General features: G+C 36.4%; 1 protein-coding gene across 1 annotated transcript in view; it reads right to left on the reverse strand.

Moving 5' to 3' along the window:
• Nucleotides 1–8527, reverse strand: part of IBTK (inhibitor of Bruton tyrosine kinase) — an 84348-nt gene extending 75821 nt beyond the window's left edge. The window contains exons 1-4 of the mRNA XM_084622578.1: nucleotides 8025–8527; nucleotides 5862–5958; nucleotides 2620–2744; nucleotides 1948–2058 (exon numbers count right to left, since the gene is read on the reverse strand). Coding sequence (XP_084478704.1) covers nucleotides 1948–2058; nucleotides 2620–2744; nucleotides 5862–5958; nucleotides 8025–8348 — 657 coding nt within the window. The 5' untranslated portion in view covers nucleotides 8349–8527. The remainder of the gene's footprint in view (nucleotides 1–1947; nucleotides 2059–2619; nucleotides 2745–5861; nucleotides 5959–8024) is intronic.
• Between the last annotated feature and the right edge of the window lie 3177 nt (nucleotides 8528–11704).

The raw sequence follows: 11704 nt of genomic DNA on the forward strand, positions 1-11704 counted from the left end.
CGACCAAGTGTTGAAAACATTAAAAACACTCATTTCTGTACTGAGAGAATTTTTTTAAAAACCATACACACACCCCATCACCAAATCACACCAAAAACCCCACACCAAAAATAGAAATGCAAAAGAAAACTCATTTAAACAGTACAGAATTGTGTAATTATTGTTTGATATATTAACACATTGCATATCACATGGAAAGAAGATTAATATGACAAAATACTTTTAGCATGTACCTTTAGAACAGATCACCTGAAATCTACTCAGAAACTAAATCTAAAACATCTGAGCAGTTTTCAATAGTCACAATTAATGGTGTGTTTGTGTTTGTTTTCTGAAGTTACTCTGATAGAAAAAGGCTTCCTTCTTTCTCCTAAATACGTATTTTCCTCCAAAATTACAGTGATGCAGTATGGGTTTGATGTCCAGTCTCTCAATTCCACTGAAAAGAGGAGAATCACAGCTTTCCAAAAGCCACTTGCTTCTAGCCCTGATTAAAAATGCTGTTTCAGCTAATTTTCAAGTGGGGGGAGAGGGGACCACACAAACACACACTAAGGGATTTTGTTTAAAATCAATTAAATATATAAGGTTTCTCTATAATAGTATCAATCTCCATAATATCAAGGCCTTCATGGCTTTCCGTCAGGACATCTGTAAATTGGATTCATAGTACTAAAGAAGCTTGGCGTTATAAATGGAGTGATCAAAAAAACTCAGCTATTTCTTTTTTAAATGTGACATTTACAGAATATAGGTGAAGTGGTCAAATGATGGTATTGGTACTTGTTTGGGACCTAAATCAGTCATTTATGGCTTTGCCATTCATTTGGCATTCATTCACATAATTCATATGGTTATTCCAAATTCTAGCCAATAATGTCTTTACAGCACACAACTTTATAATATTGTGGGGGAAACTGCTGTTAACCTTGCTGTTGAAACTGACCCCATCCCATTCTACAGCAAAATCTATGCACTATATGCAACATACGCAAAAACTGTAACGCAAGAGGCCTACAGGCCTGTATCCTGTAAGACTTGGCTTAAGCTAAAGCATTTACGTATACTAGGCTGCGGCACTTGACCGAGATAATGGACTAGGCCAATCTCTAACTAGAAAAGAGCCAAAAGGGCCCTACCAGAAGAGTCCCTAGCTGTCCATTATATGAACCCTCCACACTGCAAAAGTTCCTAGTCAAAATGCTGCCACAGCAAACTGCAGATCTTGATAAGATCTTGATAATAACATGGTGCGTCAGCACTGTGCTAGTTATGAAACTGCCCTTCCATTAATTTGTTATAAGGCTTTATTAATAACGCTTGAGTGGTAAGGAAATGTATCATTTGGCTTGAATTTGGACCTATATAAAAGTCTGGTATTATAGGGGCAGGGTAGAGAGAGACCAGGGTGGCACTTGCATGTGACCATCTTGGTCTCCTTCTCCCTGCATGCTTGTATTCAATAAAGGACCTCAAACTGTTTGAATCAAACAGATGGTGTGACTCGTTTTCCACAACAATGTACACACGTATACATATACTTGCAATTTCTCTCATAAATTGCTCCACTCTCAGGTTTCTCATAAAATTTTAAAAATGATGTCATTTCATGTAAAATAAGTACATAATGTTGGTGGTCCATACATAGCCCTGAAGTCTTCATGAAGACTATTACACACAGCACCAAACTGAATTTTAACGTTTTTATTCATCGATTAGCATAATGCAACTACGTACTAGTCAAATGAAAAAATAGGTACTAATCAGTTTCAATACAAATCCATTTAAAATATAAATTCTTCCTTTGTAAATAATTTCTGAACAAAGACTGTCATTGTTTAAAATAACCTACAACTGAACAAAATAAGACATTTAATGAATTCTGAGACTGCATATCTAAAACAAGATTTTTTTGTGCTAGACTATACACAATATTTTTAAAGATACCAGGCATGTTTGTTCATCACCATGACCCAAGCGTCCTCCTTGACCATGTCCACAAGTGTAAATCTGTCCTTTCTGGGAAAGGAACACCGAATGAAATTTACAAAGCACCACCTGAAAATAATATATACAGTTACAGTTTGAGGGGTAGCATTTTAGCATTCTTTTTGTAAATTACTTTGTAAATATGCTGCCTTCACTGAGGAAATACAGTCTGTCCACACAAGACACAACAGAATGTATATCAAACTAGTACACTGTTCATCTTCAATTCATTGTCTATATGGCACTGGAAACTACAACAGCACCATCCTCCTACATGGAATTATTTATCATCATCTGTTGTTGCAAAACATAGTTTCCATTTACAAAGCTAGGAATGTACTATGGCTTTCAAATCAGAAGTCAATCCAACATTTTACATCATCGTAAAATACATCCAAAAGGGTATCTATACATCCAAAAAGAGTTGGGAGTCATTGATCTGTGGACTGAAGGGAAAATAGTCCAGGAGCACTTAATCCCCAGAGCAGTTTCAATGACTAAAATAGTACTGTTATATGAGAAAGGGCAGCAAGATCAGCTCCAATATTGAGATTATTTCTCTGTGGAAAAAAAAAAAAAATCTTACTCATGATGGTATATGGGTTATTAATCTTTGTTTTTTCAGAATACCTGTTTGATGTAGACTCCATTTCTAGGAAACAGATCCACCAATTCAGGATGATGTTTGCTCTGTTGACCACCATGACCCAAGGTAAAATTTATGTTGTTTCCCCAAGTGTAGACATCTGTGGGATCTAAAATTCAAAGGACAAATTCCATCTGCAATATCTGCTACATCTGTGTGTGAGCTGCATTAATTTAACTCCACCTCTGACATAAGTGTGAACTAGAACAGTATACGTTACTCCAATTAAAAATAAAATTTGAAGAAACAAGGTAAATTCTATTTTAAAGGTATATTTTAAGATTCTTTTGAGAATTTAGAATGATTATTAAGCATGAAATATTTCATCATATTGCATGTCCTGTACATTAGGTCCCTGTTCACATATATTTCTCACAATATTTGTCCAACTTCACAGAGCACACATTCATCAGTAAGAACTATTTACATGTCAAGTCTGCAATACAAAACTGCATGAACTACCTTAATTGGTATGCAAAGTTTTGTCTTCCACATATATAAAAAAAAAATAAATCATGCTTGGACTCAAACGGCTAAATAGATTTTCTTCAACTCTTCCCATTTAATTTATATTCTAGACCAACCACAAGAACTTTCAACACAAGAGAGACTTTTTGGCTAAATGACAGGTTTCAGAGTAACAGCCGTGTTAGTCTGTATTCGCAAAAAGAAAAGGAGTACTTGTGGCACCTTAGAGACTAACCAATTTATTTGAGCATGAGCTTTCGTGAGCTACAGCTCACGGATGAAGTGAGCTGTAGCTCACGAAAGCTCATGCTCAAATAAATTGGTTAGTCTCTAAGGTGCCACAAGTACTCCTTTTCTTTTTGGCTAAAGTTATATAGATTAGAGCTGTGGAAATAGAGTACCCTCTCAGCTGTAATTACCATGATACTAGAAAGTGAACTTTAACCTATTTCCCTCTGACAAACAGATAAGAAAGTCAAATCAGTTCTGATGCAACACTAAGTTTATATTTTATCTAAAGATTCAAAGCATGACTGTAAAGTAATCAATACATTTTAAAATCAATATCAAAACAATGATGAAATAGTGTTTAATAAATAGAACATAAGGTAATGTCAGCCCAGAATTAGGATGTATATATTTCTTCTACCAAAATACTAAACTATATTTGTGCAACGAAATATTACAGCAATCAAAAATTTAATTGACTAGCAAAGGAAACTGACTAAACTATTTTCATTGCACAAAAGCTGATTGAAATGGGGGGGAAAGCACAAGTGGAGCAGAAACAGGAAAAAGCAGGTTAGATTTTTAAAATTCAATTATAATAATTTAAAGGGATATTAGGAACACAGATGGGGAAGTATATTCAAAGAAGATTTTAAAACTTAATAATGTCTTTTAAGAAAGTTCCTATGTACTCAAATTAGCAGATCACATTACTTAGATATAACAATAGCTTGCCAGTGACTAGAATTAGTTTACTTTTTAAAAATCATATAAAAGTTGCACTAAAGTGTTTTGAAGATTTATAATTTTGTATCCCAATTTTTTTAAACTGGCTGCGATGAGATATAGGGAATTCATTTAATCTATTAATGCTGGTGTTAAAACCATGAGGGATGTAATTCAATGTCAACAGATTTATTTAAGTCACTGAATCCCATCAATTTACTCTAGGCAGGCTCTTGAAAAATAGCTGAACCAAGATGAGGACATCAGACAGAATCCCTCCTAACTAACCTAATGTTAAGACCAGGGTGGATAAAAATCAATGATTTTTTTTAATTAAAATCAGATTTTTTTGATGAAAAATACCTATTATAGCTCAAAGATCTCTCATCATGGAATAGGGATTATAAATTCTAATTCTATAGCATGAGACAATATATTCATGTAATGTTTAAGAAAAGTTTTGTAAATGAGTTCCAATAGTTCATGTATTAGGGATCTAATCTTATGGAGTTCCATAGGCTTCTGTATAGATTATTTAGGTTAATCTTTTTATCTACCCATGGGACTCAGTGCTAAGTCTAAAAGGTACCATCAGAGATGCTTAGTTTTGCAGTTCTCAAACTGCGGATGTGTCTCCCCACAGGTAACATGCTTGTTAACAGCAAAAATGTTTTTAAATAAATAAATAATATATAGAGGTGAGAAATAACAGACCTCAACTATTTTGTCCCTCTGCAAATTTGTGTACACAGAGTCGATCCCTTACGTCTCTCTAAAAGTGCAAAGTCTCAAAAAGTTCAATGAATAGAAGATTGTTGAGGGCGGAATAGATCTGGACAAGGAGAAGAAGTCTGGAGATAAACGTGAGAAGCAAGGGACATACACTTGTTTTGGTAAAATATTATAGGTTTGCTCTTGAAGAAAAAAAAATCAAGAATACTTAACGTTGTTGTTTTAGTTAAATAAAACAATTTAAATGTCTGTCTGGTGATGTTCTCCTAATACAACAAGGCAAGAAAATCCTCCAAATATTCATGATTAACCTGTTGAATTGGAGATATTTATGAGGTCACTGGGAGGTGAACTATCTGCTTCGATTACCTTTGGTAAATGAAATAACCAAACAATCATTCATTTTCTGATATAGCTGTAAAACTAATCTGAAAAATTTTCAAAATAAATCACTGTTTAAAAATGTATAGCGTGCACCTTCTAAAAATGAAACCTACATCTCTCTCTGAGTTGTGAAGCATATGTACTAAGGTTATACAAACCAACAAGAAAGCACTTTTATGTAGAAAACCAGGATTAAATTGAGTCTTCCTGACTAGTGATTTAAATCATTATTTAAATCAAATTGATTTAAATCAAATCCACCCTGGAACTTAATACCATAGGTACTTTGAATTTCTCACCTGTAACTACAGTAGCACGTGCATCTTCATTCATTGCTGACAGTTAGTAGAGCACCAATACTGAACTCAAAACAAGTTCTCAAGACATGTTCCAGAACATTATTTAGCCCTATTTACCCTAGGACTTAAACTTCTGCCATCATTAAGTGCTGTTGCATTCTCTTCTGACAAAAAGGTATAGAATGTGTATGTGTAGACAAGGTTTTCTTTCTATGCTCTTACCAACTTACCATGTTGCCTTCACATCTTTTGTATAACATCTGTAAGTACTACACCATTAGTACAGTCATAATTAGAAACAGATAGTACTGTCTACGCATGCACACACATTTATATGTTGATAGCAGTACATATCTTACAGGAATCTCTGTATTAATTTGATGCCCTACCCGTTTTCTTGAATACTACATAGGCTGGTCTGTCCTTCATCACAAGGTCCAAGGCAGATAAGCCTTCTTTATCTTGCATGTATAAACTAACCCCATGCTGAAAGAGGAAAAAACACCTTGTATGAATATTACTATCACTCCTCATTTCACAGCTAATAAAGAAATGAATATGATAAATATTCTTAGGTGATCTCAGAGGAATTTTACATTGGAGAAGCTAATAAATTCTTTGCATTCCAAGACATTCTAAAGATGGATTTAAACTCAGTAAATAATAATCAGAGACAAGTGACATGGACTTACTATACCAAAAGAAGTCTACAAAGAGGCTTAACTGGACAAGCTTCAACAATAACTACTGTTCTGTGTACAGTGAAAAAAACCACAGGAACTGGCACTGACTGCCACAGTTGAAAATAGGCAAACAGGTCTCCCTATTGTGCTTTTAAATCTACTGATGAAAAAGCGCTACACAAGAGCGAGGTATTATTACTACTGTTGGGCACCTTCACCAATGGTAGCAAGGGGGTGCGACAGAAGCGTAGCTGCTCTGTAATAATATACAAATACTGTATGTTTACTTGTTAACTGGAATATTTTGTCTATGAATGTTGGTTTACTAATAGGAAGATGTGTCAGGAAAAAACAAACAGGAAAGAAAACAATGGCTAAAGATACACCACCCCACTTAACCCAGAAGCTAACACACACACTGTTGGTTGTTATTTTTTATTTAAAGGATAGCAGACTAAGTCATTTTCACTAATAGGATGGGGGCTGTGTAATTTTTTTTTTTTTTTTTTTTTGGTGATTGCTGTGCACATTCAAAACACATAGCAATCTGGACTCCGAACTAAAAGAATCCTTCAGACATCAGTCTGTACTTCAAACTGTCTTTTGGGATCTTTTGTTCATTCCTGCAGAGGCTGCAGCCTCTAACACTAGAAGACTAACAGATTCATCTTTGGATGAATTATTCAAATATTTGCCGGACTGATCTAACATGATTAGTTCCCCAAAAGAGTTCATTTTAGCCCTGGAAGCAGTTCCAAAGAAGATGTCAAAGGAAGAAGTCTATATATTTTTAGTGCAGCTATTGTTAGATAGTATCTCGGGGCAAAGAGAAGCAAGTCACCACACGCACAAAAAAACAACAAGAAACAGCAGCTTGGAGTGAATACATATGAGACACAACCTATACTGAAAAAGTTTTAAAATTCTCCAGTAATGAATCTCATACACTCTAAAAAGTTAAGAGGTCATTAGAAAGTGTTGAGAAACATACTACTTGGAAACGTTCCAAGGAAAGAATGCTTAGGATGAAAGTAAAGTGGCACATGAAACAAGCATTTTAGAAACGCCAATGCTTCTAAAATTAAAACTGTTGGAGCCACAACCATTTTTATTTATCTGCCAGTTGAAAACAGATAAGGCTAGCAATGATCAGACAGTGTAATACTTTAAGTAAGAAGGGCAGAACGCCCTGGCCGCTATCTGGTCAGTGACTGGCTAAAGAGACAAGTGGGACAGAGCTAAAGCCCAACATTACAATCAGCTTCTAATTAATTTCACTTTCATGTACTACTAATAAAATGCTACAAATTTTTGAGCTGTAGATACCTGATTTGTTAAGTACTGTTTCCATTTAACAATTTTTAGTGTCATGGAAACATTTCCGTTACTATATTTGGTAAACGCTTATTTTTACAGAAATTCAAAAATCTGGTGCCAAAGCTAAACCCAGACTGTTTTGTTAAGATCTCTACCCTGCAAGAGTTTCCAAGTAAATGGAAACACATGCAGCCCATTGACTTCAACAGGATTCCTCACAGGCTCAGGGGTCAGGTCCTGTGGAGTCACTTACAAAATCAACACTTGAGATCCTGTCTATATTCCAAGCTACACAGGTTTAACTTCAGATTGGCCCAATTGTTATTAGAAATAAGGAATCAAGTTAAACTAAAATCAATGCAATTCAGGTTTACATTGAATTAAGCTGTGTCCACAAAGCGTTTTGTACTAGTTTAGCTCAATCAGTTTAAAAGTCACACCTTGAGTGAAATTTTGATATAGGAAAAGGCATTTCAATACAAGTTCATGTATCACACATCACAAACACATTAAAAAAAAATTAGTGTGCAATACATGAAGTCAGATACTGACCTTCAGCAATGACCAAACACAGTCAATGTGTCCATAAAAGATGCCTCTGTGCAAAGCTGTCCATCCAGACTCCTTGTCTTTTGCTAATAAATCCACTCCTTTGGTGTCTGCCAGCCAATCTAGCACGCCTTTCTTACCACAGGATGAAGCAAGATGGAGGACATTCCTGCCAAAGGTATCCTTTAGAGTTGCTGCATTGTAGCAGTAAGAAGAAAGAAAGGCCTTGATCTGGCCTTCACTTCCTCTGGTAACTACAGAAATAATATCCAAAGCATGCTGCAGGGAATGACACTTCAGAGTGCAGTCAGGCAGGATAGAATTCATTCTCACCTTTCTGAAATGGCTCCCTCATTAAGAGGAGCAGCCAGTAAGAATGCTAAGGCACTCCCTTTTTACAACACAATACAGTGCTGGAGAAAATTCATGATTCCTAGTACTTAAATTCAGTTTCAAACAGCAGCCATGAGAATCTTCATGCACTTATGTTTGGCACTTAATCAAAAAATATAAATATTTATAAATATAAATTTATATTTTAAAGTCTTATTTCTCCATATTATACAACAAAAATCTTGTTATTGTCCATAGAAAATTCCAAGAATCAAAAGAGTGGGGAGGGGGGCTCCCCCTCCACACTGTCTAATTCTTCTAAATCTCCATAATTGCAAGGGAGACCTGCAAGAAAAGGGATAAAAGGGGAAAGAGACAAATAAGGATTATGCAACATTCAATAGACTTTTACACCAAGACCGTACTTGTTTGTGGGTTTGGGGTTGTTGTTTTTTTGTTTTGTTTTTTTAATAGATATGAGAAACATTGAATTTTGGTAGGCCCAATTTTTGGTATCTATTGCATTGATGTCTCCATATATCATAAAAGCCCCACCTGATTCCTGTAAAAATATGAAACTTCTCAGTCATGCCCCACAGTTACTCCAGTTGACTGAATCACCCAACAGCCCCCTTGATTATCCAAATGATTTAAATAATGTATGGATTAAAAGGACAGTAAGAACTTTAAAGGTAAAACTGTGCCATAATCTACATCCACCCACCCACCCACACAAAATACACGTCATTCTTTAAACGTGTTTGGGGGGAGGGAGGAAATTGTTGTGTTTTTTTTAGCAAAATTTTATTTTAGAAAAACTCAAAAATTTATTCTCTCAGAGGAAAAAATAAATCTGGGTAAGGAAAACATTTCAATTTCAAGATTCTAATGATTCATTTTCAAGTCTGACCAATGAGACTAAGAAGGATTCTTAATTATAGGAAATATCCTAGGCTGCCAGACACTATAGTATTGTGTTTTATTCATTTAAAAAACAAACAAATCACACATTAAATGAAGTACAAACAACCAGCATTCAAAGCCAAAAAAATCCCAACCATTCAGCTAAGTACATAATCAATTAGAATCATCAGTGACCTACATACACCTCTCAGGAAAATTGAAACTGCTGTTCAATCTGAATTTGAACTCCTATTCAAGCTAAACAAAAAATAAAAAAAAACCACAACACACAAACTTTAAAACATCAACCTTCTCCAGCACAAACGTCACATTCTGAGCCAGATACTACTCTCATCTACATGTGTGCAACTCCCTCACTTTAACAGGGTGACAAAGTGAATGGTGTTTGGCCCTCTATATGTAGGATTTAGAACTTTTTAGCTTACGAATGAAACCTGGGTTTGAAATTCGCCTAGAAACGTGAGTGGTAAATCCCAAAAGGACCAATACAATGTTTTCACAAGAACTTGATTAATAATACATCAATGAGTCCTGTTAATATTAACTCAATATGAAACAAATTTAACATAGCTATGTTCAAAAACCAGTCGGAGAACACTTCAATTGCTTTGGTCACTCAATTACAAACCTAAAAGTGGCAATTCTTCAACAAAAAAACTTCAAAAACAGACTCCAATGAGAGACTGCTGAATTGGAATTAAATTTGCAAACTGGATACAATTAACTTAGGCTTGAATAAAGACTGGGAATGGATGGGTCATTACACAAAGTAAGACTATTTTCCCATATTTATTTCCCCACTGCTGTTCCTCAGAAAGAAAAGGAGTACTTGTGGCACCTTAGAGACTAACAAAATTATTAGAGCATAAGCTTTCGTGAGCTACAGCTCACTTCATAGGATGCATACAGTGGAAAATATAGTGGGGAGATTTTATATACACAGAGAACATGAAACAATAGGTGTTACCATACAGACTAAGGAGAGTGATCAGGAAAGGTGAGCTATTACCAGCAGGAGAGCTGGAGGGGGGTGGCGGGGGGATGATCTTTTGTAGTGATAATCAAGGTGGGCCATTTCCAGCAGTTGACAAGAACAGTAGAAGGGGAAATAAACAAGGGGAAATAGTTTTACTTTGTGTAATGACCCATCCACTCCCAGTCTTTATTCAAGCCTAAGTTAATTGTATCCAGTTTGCAAATTAATTCCAACTCAGCAGTCTCTCATTGGAACCTGTTTTTGAAGTTCTTTTGTTGAATTGGTCACTCGATTACAGACCTAAAAGTGGCAAAGAGATTGAAGTGTTCTCTGACTGGTTTTTGAATGTTATAATTCTTGACATCTAATTTGTGGCCATTTATTCTTTTACGTAGAGACTGTCCAGTTTGGCCAATGTACACGGCAGAGGGGCATTACTGGCACATGATGGCATATATCACGTTGGTAGATGCGCAGGTGAACGAGCCTCTGATAGTGTGGCTGATGCAATTAGGCCCTATGATGGTGTCCCCTGAATAGATATGTGGACACAGTTGGCAACGGGTATTGTTGCAAGGATAGGTTCCTGGGTTAGTGGTTCTGTTGTGTGGTTGCTGGTGAGTATTTGCTTCAGGTTGGGGGGCTGTCTGTAAGCAAGGATCGGCCTGTCTCCCAAGATCTGTGAGAGTGATAGCTCATTCTTCAGGATAGGTTGTAGATCCTTGATGATGCATTGGAGAGGTTTTAGTTGGGGGCTGAAGGTGATGGCTAGTGGCGTTCTGTTATGTTCTTTGTTGGGCCTGTTCTGTAGTAGGTAACTTCTGGGTACTTTTCTGGCTCTGTCAATCTGTTTCTTCACTTCAGCAGGTGGGTACTGTAGTTGTAAGAATGCTTGATAGAGATCTTGTAAGTGTTTGTCTCTGTCTGAGGGGTTGGAGCAAATGCGGTTTTATCGTAGAGATTGGCTGTAGACAATGGATCGTGTGGTGTGGTCTGGGTGAAAGCTGGAGGCATGTAGGTAGGAATAACAGTCAGTAGGTTTCCGGTATAGGGTGGTGTTTATGTGACCATTGCTTATTAGTACTGTAGTGTCCAGGAAGTGGATCTCTTGTGTGGACTGATCCAGGCTGAGGTTGATGGTGGGATGGAAATTGTTGAAATCATGGTGGAATTCCTCAAGGGCTTCTTTTCCATGGGTCCAGATGATGTCATCAACGTAGCGCAAGTAGAGTTGGGGCATTAGGGGACGAGAGCTGAGGAAGCGTTGTTCTAAGTCAGCCATAAAAATGTTGGCATACTGTAGGGCCATGCACGTACCCATAGCAGTGCCGCTGATTTGAAGGTACACATTGTCCCCAAATGTGAAGTAGTTATGGGTGAGGACAAAGTCACAAAGTTCAGCCACCAGGTTTGCCGTGACATTATCGGGGATACTGTTCCTGACGGCTTG

This window comes from Lepidochelys olivacea (assembly GCF_965140295.1).
Source record: "Lepidochelys olivacea isolate rLepOli2 genome assembly, chromosome: 3".
Taxonomy (NCBI): Eukaryota; Metazoa; Chordata; order Testudines; family Cheloniidae; genus Lepidochelys; species Lepidochelys olivacea.